General features: G+C 34.4%; 1 protein-coding gene across 1 annotated transcript in view; it reads right to left on the bottom strand.

The window, feature by feature from the left end:
- LOC126750741 (RAB11-binding protein RELCH homolog) overlaps positions 1 to 15,371 on the bottom strand; it is a 67,682-nt gene that overhangs the window by 6,403 nt on the left and 45,908 nt on the right. Inside the window, exons 5-7 of the mRNA XM_050460457.1 lie at positions 10,408 to 10,951; positions 10,208 to 10,353; positions 4,594 to 4,837 (exon numbers count right to left, since the gene is read on the bottom strand). Of these exons, the coding sequence (XP_050316414.1) occupies positions 4,594 to 4,837; positions 10,208 to 10,353; positions 10,408 to 10,951 (934 nt within the window). The remainder of the gene's footprint in view (positions 1 to 4,593; positions 4,838 to 10,207; positions 10,354 to 10,407; positions 10,952 to 15,371) is intronic.

Genomic DNA, 15,371 nt, shown 5'->3' with positions numbered 1-15,371 from the left:
ATGTTGCCTTGAACGAAAAAGATAGAAGAACTGTTCAAGACAGTACGCAATAATCTGAAGAAAAAAAATTAAAAGCGAGATAGAAAACAAGAATATGTGATAAAGACTATGAAAGAAATCTTACTGAATTTAAAAGATCTTAGAAAGGAACAAAAATAACGAGATTCACGAGTAAGAAAATATCTTGAGACGAAACGAGGGCAAATTATAAACAACTTGAAGCAAATTAATGCGACAGATATAAAAAAAGATTGGTACTAGAACTTAAGATAAAATTAAAGATTGGTCCGAGGTCTTGATGAATAGGTGCATCATAACCTCGGAATGCCAATAGTAATGAAATAGACGGCAAACACGTATAAAGTACTTAAATTATTTCGAGAGTGCTGCCAATGAAAACCGATAAGTATAAGCAATATATCTTAAACTGTGCCTAAGAGGAAAAGCTACCGAAATAATAAGAAACTGCGACGTGCTGGTATCTCATCTCTAGGGTACAGATGAGATACGGCGAGTTCCAGCAATTATACCTGGTGAAATTGACACCTTCGACACAGCAAAACCTGATTAACACCTCCAGCAATCTGAGGCCGATATGAATAACTGAATAAATGTGGCTTATCTTTCCTCTCTAACCAAGTTCACAGAACAAATATCTTTAAATTACTTTAATGATATGTTCGAGATCTCATATTATCGATGATCTGAGGATGGCTCGTCATAAAAATATTTCGTAAAATATTTGTCTCATGGCATCCGATCGTATGGGGCAGTTTTTCAAGCAACTAGAACACAGTGCCGCATAACACAAAGTAGGACTTCGGAGAGTGACTTCGAGAACCGCCTTATTCTTAAGGCTTGCGTAAAAGGCCATTTCACTGCAAGAATTGCAACGAAAGGGGAAATCCTAAATGGCAATGCTGCAAATCTTTGGCAGAATCGGGAAACCAGGAAAACTTATCCTTTATAAGGCGCAAGCGGACTGAATGCTACCAAACCACAAGTTTAAGATTAAACTGATAACTTCGACCTGGAAAGAAGTAGATAGTCCCAAGAATGTATGTCGGCAATGTAAGATCGCGGTAGGAACTAGTTAAGCCCTCGTGAAGTCGAATATTGTAGCTCGCTGCAGAATGTTACCACCACAAAACTTAATGGAGTCAGCAAATGGAAAAAGTATCCGATCATTCGACCACATGAAACCAAAGTTACGTTGGATTGAGAATATTACAGCAAAATTAAGGACGGCGTTATATTAGGAAATCTCATCGTTCATTTAGGAATCTTAAAAGAAATCAGCCAGAGACATTTGCTTGTCAACGTATTGAAATTAAAAGTCCTGAAGAGACGCTGCTAGTATAATCCTGAATCAGTATAATGATCCAGTGTCTGGCCTTATGTGTGAACTGAAGTCTTAAGGATATCCAAATTCCTTGTAGTCCTACTATAAGGAATTCAGAAATTTTATCCCTATTAATAATGGTTTTTTGATGTTTGAATATTGACAATTTTCGATTGTTAATAACTTCTTGTAGTAATTTTAAGTTGTCTATTTCTATAAAGGGGTCAGGATTTCAAACATGTTCCGCCAATTTTGACTTTTCAGCTCTTGCATATTTCACATAAGCTACATGTTCTTTAAATCAGACATGATTTGATCTTCTATTTTGCACTATGTACTTCTTATCTCTATCCTCTTTGTTCCCAAGTATTCATGTACCAGAAACTTTGATATAAAAATATACAACTTTTGAACTTTTGGAAAGTAGTAGTCTCGATAATATCTGAGAAATAGCAAAATTAACAAAATTTTGTAAGTTATAGATAAAAATTACGTTATGACATAAACGCATATTCAAGCGGTTTTAATCCCTAGTCTGAATCTAGTGCAGACGAATGGCAAGACACTAAAGTTCAATTTTGTACATTGGCAATAAAACATTTCGAGCAACAACAACTTTGATTCTAACTTCCGAACTTATTCGTAATATAGAAATCTAAGTCTACTAAACATATTTTCCACTCTCAATACAAATTTTGATCTGTCAATTCTTCTCTTGATTAAAAATGAAGGATGATCTTCTAATACTAAAGGAATAACCCATCTGCATCCTTCAGTCAATATACGTGGCTTCAGTAACGGCTTTCTAGAAGTCTATTTCAGCTCGGTAACTTTTAGCTTCACGAGCATTGCCATTTTCACATATCCATAATCCAATTTACTTCTATTGACTATTATTTATTTTTCACCATGTCCAGTTAACTGACGTTCAACTCACACCCCACACCTGAGTTCAATGTAGCGTTTTTACTGTTTGTTTAGGTGTGAATTAAAACACTCGATGCACTAAAAAGGTCAACTGATTTATTACACGCGTACACACTAAACATAATGACAAGATTATTGAAAACACTTATTTACACCATATATATTTATTTCGATCTAAAAGTCGGACCAATATTCTCATACGTCGGACACACATGAACTGGCCTCCTTTATTTATTTATTATCGTACAGCCTTTACAATTTCGATTACATATAATTATAGTTAATATATACAGTAAACTATAAATAATACTGGATTTCTGTCCAACTCCGCTTTGCATCCGGAAGATTGTGGTTATTTCTGTATGGTCCTGGTTGTTTTGTTTGCCCTGGTTTTCTTCTATAAAAAATTTTTTTGGTCTTCTTATCCATTCTTGGTTTTCCTTATCTTGCTTTCAGAAGTTAATAGTATCCAGGGCTACTCGGTTCACCACTTTTCCTTCCACTATTAGATTTTTTGTTTTAATTCAATAACGCTTGATTAATAATTCTGTTAATTTTTCAGAAGTTGATATTGTCTATGTTAGGTTCTCCAATTTCTTGTGAGGGGGCTTCTTCTAGTTGTCTCTATAAAATTTGATTGTTTTTTTCTGTCAGTATTTCTTCTAGTGTTTTTGTTCTGATGTGTACTTCTTCGTTTCTTAGGAATTCTTGCCATCCTTAGTTTTTTCTATACTTAACTTCCTCTTGACACAAGATTTCTACATTATCTATTATTAGGCTTCTTATGTTCTTATTATTGAATTATTTGTGATTGTACGTGTTATTATTAGATTGAGTTTCAGTTCTGGCAATATATATTTAATTTTTTTTTGTTCCTGTATTGTATTTGTTGGTATAGAGTGGTACGTTAAGAAGATATTAAATAGTATTGGAGAAAGAGCACAGATAGTTGGTCAATTCGTCAATTTTCCCTGGTTTAGGTATCATGACTATTGTAGCTACTTCCCAGACATTTGGGAAAAATCCCAATCCCAAAAAATTTAGATGTATACAAGCTTTATAGGGTGTTATTTTTCCAATTATTTTCCTTATTTCTTCTGGTGTTGTTCTGTTTCCCATCGTTAATATGATTGGTGGTTGGTTTATTATATTTTGGTAATCTTCCTTTATTTTTCTTTTGTTTTAGGGGCTGACAAGTCCTGTTACTTTTTGCATATTTTTTCAGATGTGGAAATTTATCTCCTTACTTATTATCCCTTATCCATTATGTGTCATTTCCTTCTGCGATTTTTTTGGCGGGTATCTTCGGTTGTTGTTTCTGTAATTCTTTATATTTTTCCATAATTCATTTCTGCTAGCGACCTTTTGTAGTTTATTATTCCACAATTCGTTCTTCTGGTAATTCTTCTTCCTTTCTATTTTTATATCCTGGTATATAGTTTGTTTTTGCTTTTGTTATTATTTTAGTTAGATTTTTGGCTGCCTTGTTTATGTCTTCTTCGTTGTTCAGTTCTCTATTTATTGTTAAGTTCTTATTTATCTCTTTTGAATTTGTTCCAGTCTGCTTTGTGATAATTAATTCGCTGAATTGGTTTTATTAGTTGTACTTTGATATGTACTGTGAATATAATATTTTTAAATATTACTACAAAATCAAGAAAAGCTACTCTTAAGAGAGATAAAGGTCCAATCCCTTATAGTCAATTGTATAGTTTAGTTAGCGTTCAAGATTTGTTCGGCCATGTTTCACCAAAGGTTCCAGCCATAGGACTATTCTGTTATTATATTGATTATTTCTATTTTTGGTTTCTATAGTGATTATTTATATATTTGGTATTTCTACAGTTCAGATCGCCTATCACCTTTGTTTTTTCGTCATTCAGGTGTTATTCTAAATTATTTGGTTTATTATAAACTGCACTTATTTAGACTTCTTTTATTTTTATTGAGACTCTTTCTATATCCTTCAATTCTATATATTGTCCAATGGGTTTTATCTGGTTGTTATAATATAAGGCTCCACCTCTTCTATTTTGGGCTTCTCTATTTAGAAAAAATACATTATATCCTCTGATCCTGGGTAGATTTTTATTGTTTATGTCGCGAGATGTGCTTTCCGCTCTATCCTTGTTGCACCTTCGGGTCTGCATGGTGGAATAAATGATTAATGTCGGCGAACAGCTGATATATTCACTTCATGTTAAGATCGTTAAGAACGTACTATGTTGGAATTTGGGCATCTTATAAATAAATGAATGTTTAATTGAAATACCTCATATTACAATTATATTTTTCAAACAAAGATCTAAAAATAATAAATTTACCATCATTTAATGCCCATTTGGCAAGCACAGGGAACAACACCTGTATACTCAAATGAGTAACGGCGTTGCTATAGTCCTTCAAACTACTGAACGCAATCGTTTCGCATTGTGGATACTTGTCGGGATCGCAACAGTAACAAAAGAGTAGGGCGGACGCTTTGATAATTTGCTGTCTCACTATTTCCTCTTTATCTTCGAGCATTTGCTGGAGCATAGAGAGCACCAGGGAGTTCCGGATCGGGCCCTGAAAAAAAATTGTCTCTTTGTACACCTTGTATATAAATATACTTGGACAAAATATTTGTAGACCTGTAAAAAATTTTACACCATTAGATCATTTTCTCTAAGAAAAGAAACAAATATTTTTGAAAAACAAACAAAAAAGCAAATCAACGACTCACTTGCATATGAGTGGCTATCCGTGTTTCGCTCACATTATTTAATTGATAAGGCATGGTTTGTTAAGGCCTGATAATGCTCTAAAGAGAATGAGACTTTGACTTTATGTTTGTTTTTCAAAAGCTACTAAGAATGTATAGGGCTGAGTTCTGAGTCGCCTTCAACTAAATTCAATGTAAAAAACCCAATTTTAAATAAGTAAGCATTAGAATATCCCTAAAATTTACTGTACTTTAAATTTGCATAGCTACAATACGTCATGGAAGTTTGAAAGCATAACGCAACGGAATCAGATATGAAAATTAAATATTTATAGTCATCCAAATAAGTTCTGCTGCTGATTCTAAAGTAGTGTTCAATATAGATTTTAATAATAATGTTGAGGGGACATTCTAGAACAGCTATAGTTATCCTAGAATGTCATAATAAGGATTGATCGATCGAAAGTGCAATATAGTTCTAAAATGGATCTGTAAATAGAAGAATCTAAAAAACTTGTTAGCCTACATCGAAGTAATTATAACCTTTACACCATCGCGGCTAAGTTAGAAACTATTGAGATTTTCTGGTGCAGAATTACTGGTAAGATTAACCCTAATACTGAATTACCTATAATCGATCTACTCAAATTGTGATTTCTTCTCATTCATAACAGGATATGCCAACAACCTGATGGATTGGCCACGAAAAGCAATTTGGCACCTATACTGGCTTACATGTTCAAATATTTTTTGGAAAATAGTCACATAATTTCACTTAATTTCTTCGGTTTAACTTTAACGAAATAGATTAACAGCATCCAATGTTTCATATGCAGGAAACCAACGTAAGTACATCATTTTCTGTCTTACCGCTTCAATTTTCCTTAGCAATCACAGGTTCAAGCAGGTTCATTGGTAGGTCACCAAAATAAGTTATGTCTGGCTATATCTCCAAAAAGCTATCGTGATATATTTTTATTTATTTACATAGAGCGCTTTTGACAACCTTTCGAAAAATTATAATAAACATCGTCTATACAATCGCCACTATATTTATTTATTCTGCCTGTGCGTAAATATTCGAGCACTGGTTGAGATTGGATGCGGTTTTCTAAATAATAAAGAAATTGATATTCACTAGAAAGAGAAAACTAAACTCAAAATCAAGTATTTTGGTATGGCACTTGATCGCAAACAAAATTGGGATTCTCAAACCACTAGGAATGTATGAACTTACTAATGGAAGATAAGCAGGTAGATGCCGGGTTGATCATAAACTTTTATTTGAGAAGATATTGTCTCTAGGTTTTCATACTCAATTGGTTAATTAGTTTAAAAGTTAATTAAAGGGGCGCGTTCCGAGAGTCAAGATAGGAAGCTGTCTCTGTGACCTAATTACCTCAGGTGTTCCTCTGGGTGGATACACATCTCCTTTGTTTTTCAATGTTTTTGTCAATGACTTTTCGACTTGCTTCAAAAACAGAAAGTTTTTGTCTTTTTCCGATGATCTAAATTATAGCAGAGTGGTGAGCAGTATTAGTAATCGGAAGCTTTTGCGGGATGACTTGGATAGCCTTTTCACTTGGTGCAACATAAATAGGCCTGATCTCACCCCCTTCACTCGTAAATTGAATCGAATAGATTCCGAGTATACAATAAATACCTAACCATCCTCTTAGATAGTATACTCGTCTATAACAGAATTGGGTGTCACTTTTGACGAGAGGTTGTGTTTTGTGGAGCATATTAACAATGTTGCTGTGAGAGTTTCCAAATTGCTGGATTTTTATATTAGAAATTATAATCATCTGTTGAGGCAAGCAGACTCTATTGTTTCCTGGTCAGACCAGTCTTAGAATACTATTCTGTGGTATGGTTCCCTTATCGTCAAATTCATAACAATACTCATAAACTTTGAGACATTGTGCTTGTAGGTCTCATATTGCCGTGGTTCTAGGAGGTGCAATGTTTATCTTCAACCTTGAACAAGCTGATTTTGTTGTCTCTTTTTTTATGTATAACAATTAATGTTTCGTATCAAAGTATTAGATATCATGCCACTTTTAACGTTCCTTTTCATGCATGTTAAATGATGGTTAAATGTTTTCTTATTTTGAATTTAGTATTTTTTAAGTAGTTTTGCTTACAATGACTCGCTTCCGCTCTGTAGGACTGAATATAAATGCAGAAAGTGACATGCAAGAGTCGGCTAGAGTGGACTCTGTTTGCCAATCTTTGTGTTTAAAAAACTCTGCACGACTGGTACCATCGAATGGCAGGTATTACTAACATTTACTCAGATGGTTCCAAAACTAAAGCAGATTTGGGCTGTTGTGTAGACTCTAAAGACCACCAATTAAACATAATGCAACCATTAAGTAAATACTATGCCAAATCAGCAGTAACTTTATTGATAAAACGGTGTATTATTTATTACACAGATTGCAGACAGATGGTTCTTGCGTTGTCTAGACTAATGTACTAGTGGAATATACCACAGCAATCTTTTGGAAGTTTTCTCTAAAAACAGGTTATAGGCTAAATCGAAAAATTTTGTTTTATCTACATTGATGGAATGAAACATGAAAAAAAAACCACATGAACTAAGGTCCAACCAGTTTCTGATCTTTGCCTATGTCTTCTCAGTTTTAATAATGGTAATATAATAATAATTTAAATAATATTTCCAGTTATCTTCAGCTATAATGATTGCACCATCATCTGCATTATATTTTGTAAATATGATACTACACTGGCCACAAAAGATTTGGAGCCTTATTTTCTTAACGAATCTTATTTATTCTTGATAATGATTTTACCATTTATTGCAACATTCTTAAAATGAATTTAGGATAAGAAAGATAACTTTCTATCTAGTTTTCAAAAATGTTTCTTGTTTTATTTTTGAAAGCTGAAAAAAATTCTGAGAAGCAATTTTGTCAACCAAGACATCATCTGTTCTAGATTGGAAGTATCCCCTAGTTATCCCCTTTAGTTGCTAAAACTAAATTACCCCAGGCAAGTAGGAGAATATCTCTGATAATCAGTCCATCATATGCATTTTGAGGGCAAGGGGTGAAGAAGAGAAAGGTTCACTACACATTACAACCGGACACTACACATTACAACGTAAAACGCACGATCTCTATTGTCATAGGGACGGCTAGAAAACTTCAATCTAAAGCTGAGAGTATTAAATGAGATCTTATAGACCTGAGCGAAGGCAGAACTCCCGGTAAATAACTTAGCTAAAATCAGAATATAACTTAAACCACGCGGGCGAAGATGACAAGTCCAGTGGAGAAATTCCTAATACATAAGTGCCTTAACGCAAACATAGTTTCCTTAAAGAAAATTTCTAACAGAGTAATTTGCCTTGTTCTGCAGCTGACCTCGAGATACAACATCAAGGTCATCTGGACAGTTTCTATGTGGAAATGGGGATGATTTCAATGCTGAAATGGAATCAAATCCTTTTGGCCAACTTTAGAACATCAGGCAGAAACACGGTAGGTGAAGTAATACTGAACTATCTGTTTTAGTTGAACGCATTTATAAACAAAAATTAATAAGTTAAAAATAGAAGATGGACATAACAAAGCCTAGACAGTCACACAAGAAACGAAATAGATTATATTATACCAGAAAAAAAATTGTCAGTATTGAATAAGTTCTTTACTAGAAACGACCACAGACTCGTACGTGCTAAAGTGGTTTTTGATATCGATAAAGAATGCCACAAAATGGTCTAAATAAACCTTGGACGAGACTAGCAGATATAGAAGGATACTGCCGCTCTATAGATGACACATAGAAGATGTCACCATTCTTAATGATGTATTAACCAGTGCCATGCTACAAAGTCAAGCTAAATACTAACTGACTCAGGTTGCCAACAATGAGCGAAAAAGGAGCAAATAAAAAGGTGGCGAAAACCTTACTACGTGACATTACGGCCACACACATCATATCCAACAAACGATCGAATTATGAAGGTTATGATAAGAAAACTTGAGAGAACGTCAGGAGAAAACGTGTAATCAAACTTAATACAAAACAAGGTATAACAACAACAAATAGAAAAGAAATCCTCAAAAATTGTAGAAGATACCGGATATAGTAACAGAAAGATATAGAAGGGGTTATGGTTTAGAACGCCCATGCACTGTTATGCATATTGAAATAAGGAGAACAAAAAATAACAAAGCTCCCGGAGAAGACAATGTAGTTGTAGATACAATAAAAATCGGTAGTGCACCTTTACTAGAAAAGATCACAGTGCTATTGAACTTATTCATATACAATAGCACAATACCATACAAATGGCACAATGTTATTTTTACACGAAAAACTGTATTTCTATCACTCTAGGGCAGGCGGGGTTCCATGCTAAATTTGGAACAAATGACCATCTCCAAAGCATCAAAAAAGGTAATTGAAAAAAGCATCGAATACAATAGATCACGAGAACTTGCTTTTGTAGACTTTCAAAAGGCCTTTGATACGGAGGAGTACAATGTTTGAAGAGGAAAATATTGATCCATGCGTGTTGCCTGTCATGACTTCTGGAGTTGAAACCTTAACACTAATTGCTAAGAAACCTATGGTAACGCAGAGAAAGATGGAAAGTTCCAAGCTCGAGGTGTTTATTGCTTATCATATAAGAAATGAAGATTTACAAAGCAGAACTGCCGTCACAGATGCTGTGATTCAAATTCGCAAAGGCTTTGCTTCCTTAAGTTGGAAGTGGGAAGCACATGTGGCACGAATTTGGATAACTTGGATAAACGAAACAAGGGAAGGATGAAGACACGTTGAATGGACGATCTAAAGAGGTGTGCAGGCAATTGGATACAAAGAGCTTAAGACAGAAAGGAATGGACAAAAATGGGGGATGCTTATATCCATCAGTGGACACAGTTTAATTATTAGCGAATGATTCTGAGCACATTTTCCCTAAAATTCCTCAAAGAAAGTGTATTTATTATCTAATAATTTAATCATTTATTACTCAACATTTCTTGTACCTCAAAAAATTTCTATATTCTAGACAATTTTGTCAACAAAGAACCACTAAATTGCCTGTAACTCAGTTTCAAATAAATCGGATAGAGAAATACCAGACTTCTTAATCATAAAAGAACACGCGAAAATGGCTATTCAGCGAATTATTCTTTAAATATTCCCATCAAAACGGCCAATAATAAAAGAGTGTTAAGAAAATGTATACTTACGGAAACGTATGGTATTAAAACAGTGCACGCCTCAGCCACTAACAGCCGTCTCTCCACGTGCTTATGAGTCAACTGCAACCAGCACTGCGGCAAAACTTCATTCTCCACCATTTGTTCTCCAGCGTTCTTAGCTATAGCAATGACAGCTAGAAAAAAGAAACCTATACTAATCTACCCTAAATACAATTCGAAACCCTTACCAGCCAAAATAACCGCCCGTTCCTCTTCATTGGGGCGCTTCTTCAAATGAAACAACTGCTGCAACAATTTATCCCTCTCGCTTGCTTTGGTATTCAACTGCACGGCCATCATCAACAATGGAATGGCCTCCTCACGTTTGTTTAGTATGATGTTTGGTATTAATTTTAGTAAGGATTGTGTCAGATTATGGATCAGCTTGTCGACGTCAATATCATTGGTCAAGGAGTGATGTATGTCATAGTGGGTTGCGGGGTTGATATCAAGGTAACATGACTTGTGGACGTGTTTGGTGAATGATTCGTTATTATCTTTTATGTTGATTTTGGTCCAGTTCGGACTATTGCAGGAGAAATTGTCTTCGGTGTAGGTTTTTTTAAATGTGGTTTCGTGGACTATTTGGAACTTTTCTGGGGAGGAGTCGCTACAGTCGGAGACTTTCTGGTCGGGTGTGTCCTTCAAATAGCTTTCGTTTAAGGCTTGTAGCTCTGCTAAATCTGCTTCGAGAAAATACACTTTGGATTTTAGTTTTTCCAGTTCGCAGTCCTGAAAAACAAATATTTAATATTAAATATATCAATTACATAATTAAACAAGCAGCAAAGAACACCTTTTAATTTTACAATAAACTAACCTAATGCACCTTGTATATTTTAATTATCGCTAAACATCAGTCATTCTATACGATTATCTTAGACTAAGAATCATTGTTGGGTCTAAGATGGGTTTTCATGTTCAAAAACGGGTTTAATATTTTTTTCATCCTTTACCGCATATTTATTTATATATCAACAGTAAACCATTTCATATAATATAATAAATGAAACTACAAAAACTAGGTAGGTTCTAAGAACTAACACGGATTGCTAAAGTGAAAGCATTAATTAATATTATATACTAAGCAATTTATCTATAGAGTGAGGTGGAGTAATTATTTTCGTTAATGACAGGATTCGGTTATGTTGTTTAAAAATTGCCAAAGGTAGAGTGAAGCAAAAATGTGTATTGTGTAAAACAAATAATATACAGTTTATGTGGCTGTTGTGTATATACCACCATTTTTATCAGCAAATGTTTCTGGTTAACATTGTAACCTTGCAATATCCGCCATATAATTACCATCTGCCCAATGCGCGTTGATAATGATGAGTTCAGATGCCCTGTTGGCTACCATCTACAGGACGCATCAAGTGAACCAAAGATTTAAATTTTTTTTAATACAATCACATACAGCAATATATTTTTGTACTTAGTTTGCTCTTTAGCTTTGCTTGAGTTAATCAACTGAAGGTTGCCCGAGCTACTGATCCTTTGCTAAATGATGTTTACCTGATACAGGGTATGAGTGAGTCATACCATACAATAAAAGGATAAGTTCTCATAACATTTTACTTTACTTACTGAGGCCATAATATCTGGCGGCTATATGTTAAAAAAGAATTAATGTCTCCCCAAACTCTCAAGGATGACTGAATTAGCATCCTCGATCATCCTGGACCTAGCAAAACCTAGAAGAGAAATCAAACCTAAAGTCATAACAATTACAGCAAAAGTCAACAACAGCATAATGACCGCAACAATAGATACCTGCTCAAGATTCTCTATAATGGAACAAGCAAATGTAAGGGAACACACTAACTAAACACGGAAGCAGTCCAGACTAACAGCACTCGGACACTCCATATCAATCCTAGGAGACACCCGGATAACCATAAAAATAAAGGCAAAACCAAAAACCTCACATGGCAAACTTATAACGAAGATAATCGAAAAGTCACCATACCCTTTAATATTTAATATAGACTTCCTATTAAGCCAGAAGTCATCATAAATATCACAGAGAAAGATCTGGCAGTTCAAATACAGTATACAGTTCCAATTGAACCCAAACCAGCTGGAAGAGAACTCAATAATGACGTTCGTAACTAAAAAATTACAAATAGAGGAAAATGAGGCAACAAGCAATTTCATACGACTGAAGATAAATCCTTGCGGAAGGCAAAACTTACACATATCTGAAGACAATGCTAGAGAAGAAAATTAAGGGCAGCACTGCGAGCAATAGCAATAAACCATCAAGCATAAGAGTAGCTCAAACTAAAAGTAGAAGACTACACAATACCACAAATGGCGAAATTACAATTCAACGGATATATACAAGAAGACACCCTGTACCTAGTTACAGCAAATAGAGGCAACTAAATCAAAGAAAAATAAACTATAGAACTAGCCCTTCAGAAGAATGATTATTAATCCATATGCACTCCAAAGCTGAAAAATCGACAACACTACACGAAAACACAACAAAGGGGCATCAAATCTCAGAAACACAGATACCGAATTAATAGATCTTTGCATGACATTGAGTAATAATGTGTAAAATATCCTAAGGTAATTTAATATATTTAATAAACGTAAATTTTATAAACACCCTGTATTCGTTTAAAAGTGTCTCAACCGCCCGAGAATTATATTACATCCTTGAAAATCTATACCCTAAACATAAATAATAATATAAGCAGAGATTGAGAGAGAAAAAAAAGGAAAGAGGCAGTGAGTGCTAGCACTTCGGCCTATAAAGAGCCTTGCATATAGAGTGGTCATAGTTGACCAGGTGTGGTGGTGTTTGTCCACTAGGTGGATATTAGAATGGTTGTGATTGTTTTGTGCACAGGTTAATCATGTCGACATGTGAGTAATGTTTTATATTGTTGTTGTATAAGTCCATGGCTAGAGTTCTAAGATTCTCATTTGGATTCTAAGATCTCGGTATATGTTATCTTAGTGTCCGAGTGTTGAGATGCTTACTGCTTAGCGGCAGTGGAGCGTCTGGGGTAGCCTTAACTATTTTAGGGGACATTAGCTAGTCGTCGAAGAAAGAAGATATATATGTAAATTATTAGCAAACATAAAGAAGGCATGACTGAATCAAGGGGACCGAGGTTCCCCGGTGAGTAAACTTAATCCTTGTTAGATGGGTCAGTACAGTAAATCGTAAACATTTTTGTTTCATGGTACTCTCAATCTCTTGCTGTATACAAGGTGGAGCTCGCTGAATGATTTTTGTCAATGTCAAACATTGTCAATACTCACGTAAGTTTAATTTTAAAATAGCCAAATTTTACAAATAAAACATGCATAGCCAATGATTTCTTCTGGGAAAGCATAGAAAATAAACAACAGGAGAGAAAAAATACAAGACCTAGTAGCGCAGTTTATGGATGTCCAGTGATGATGTGCCATGTATGATGCTGTCTGCTAGGTGTGCCTGTTACCCAGGTCCTTGGACTACCACACCTAACAGAACATCATATTGTTGTCAGATATGCCAGACCCATAAAAAACCCTATAAAGTATGCCAACAAAAACGAGAAATTATAGAACATAAACAAACAATGCTAGAGCAATAATATAAGACCTTGTCACTCTCCAGGCCACTATAAAAAATGCATATAAAGTATTATGATGTTTTACTAAAATACATGTGTATATTTAATATTTATTACATTAGCCATGCAATTATTTTTTACGTTTATGTGTACGATTTTTAACTGCCTCACCGGCGTCGAATTTGCTGTTTAGCCGAATTGACAAAACGTGTTAATTTCGAGGAACGGAAAAGAACCGTCTTTGTCGGTAATAAAATTCAGTTGTATCAGCATCAGCCTTTTTTCATGTAACCTACTTTTATGTGTGCTGATATAGGATCGTTTTTATATATTATAACACTCTCAAACTAACGCTCGTCGTCATAAGTCATATAGATAATCGTATACATTAAACTTTTCCATTTTCTCTTTTATTTATCTTTTAGTATAATTGTGTTTTTTAAAATATATTTACTTAAACTAAATCTTGCCGAGTTTTCTTTCTAAAAAGAAGCTGTCGCACCCATTATGTTTAGGTGAAAATACATCCAAACGCTAAAATTACCAATATTTCATTTTTTTTTCCAAAGCTCCCTGTAAATTCCTGTATATATTTTTGAGATGTCTAACATGATGAAGACATGATGATGGATGCAGAGAACAAGAAACAGAACAGGCATTAAGGGAAACAGACCTGCAAATAAAAAATATAGCAAACTACAATGAATGTATCGCTAATAAACTTGTGATGGATAAAAAAAAACCTAACATAACCTAAAATAAATCTAAAATAACCTTAACAATCTTACAGAGTTCTTTTTATCGTTCAATTTTGCATACGCGTTCTAATTTGGGAAACGCGGAGATCAGTGTTCTTAGTTCCAGTCTCCTTGAGCCCCACCAACGTGCATGCAAGAGTGCCCCAACCATTGGTCAACAACGACCATACCTAAATCTTCCTACTTCTTACTTCAAGCAATATTACAAAAATACATTGAAGGATATTATGGAAAAGATAAAAGCAGCAGAGTGCAGTATTACCATAGACGTGACACAATCAAACAAACAGTATAATGATGTTATGGAAGTTAATACCGTCTGGTTGCATATTGTATCAACCATGCAATCGAAAATTGACGAAAAACACAAAGTCACGGTCTCAAAACATGTAATAAAACGGGCTACACGTGTTTCGCTCTAGTTAGAGCATCATCAGGCCTTTAGAAGCCATCCACACACTTCACAGTACATAAATAAATATTGTTCATTACTTTCCACTTATCAAGCAGCTCCATCTTCATAATCTTTGTACTACACATCATATAGAAAATAACTGTTAATTAATTACTAGAATCACTTTAAAATTACAAATATAGTCGTACCATAAATCTAAGAAGGTAATTTGCTAATTTCTTTTCGCAATAAGGGCCTATGATAAAAAATGTGAAATTCGGCCACTCCATCTGGGAAGTCCAGATACGGACGTAGAAGACAACAATAACACCATTTAAATATTCCCTACTGTCTTTATTTTATCTTTAAATTCTATAGACTATAAGAGATTATTATCTTTAGTTACGTTAAATATGTAGCGGTTT

This window comes from Anthonomus grandis, chromosome 2, assembly GCF_022605725.1.
Source record: "Anthonomus grandis grandis chromosome 2, icAntGran1.3, whole genome shotgun sequence".
NCBI lineage: Eukaryota > Metazoa > Arthropoda > Insecta > Coleoptera > Curculionidae > Anthonomus > Anthonomus grandis.
Note: the sequence above shows the minus strand (reverse complement) of the source record. Positions and strands in the feature narration are given on the sequence as shown.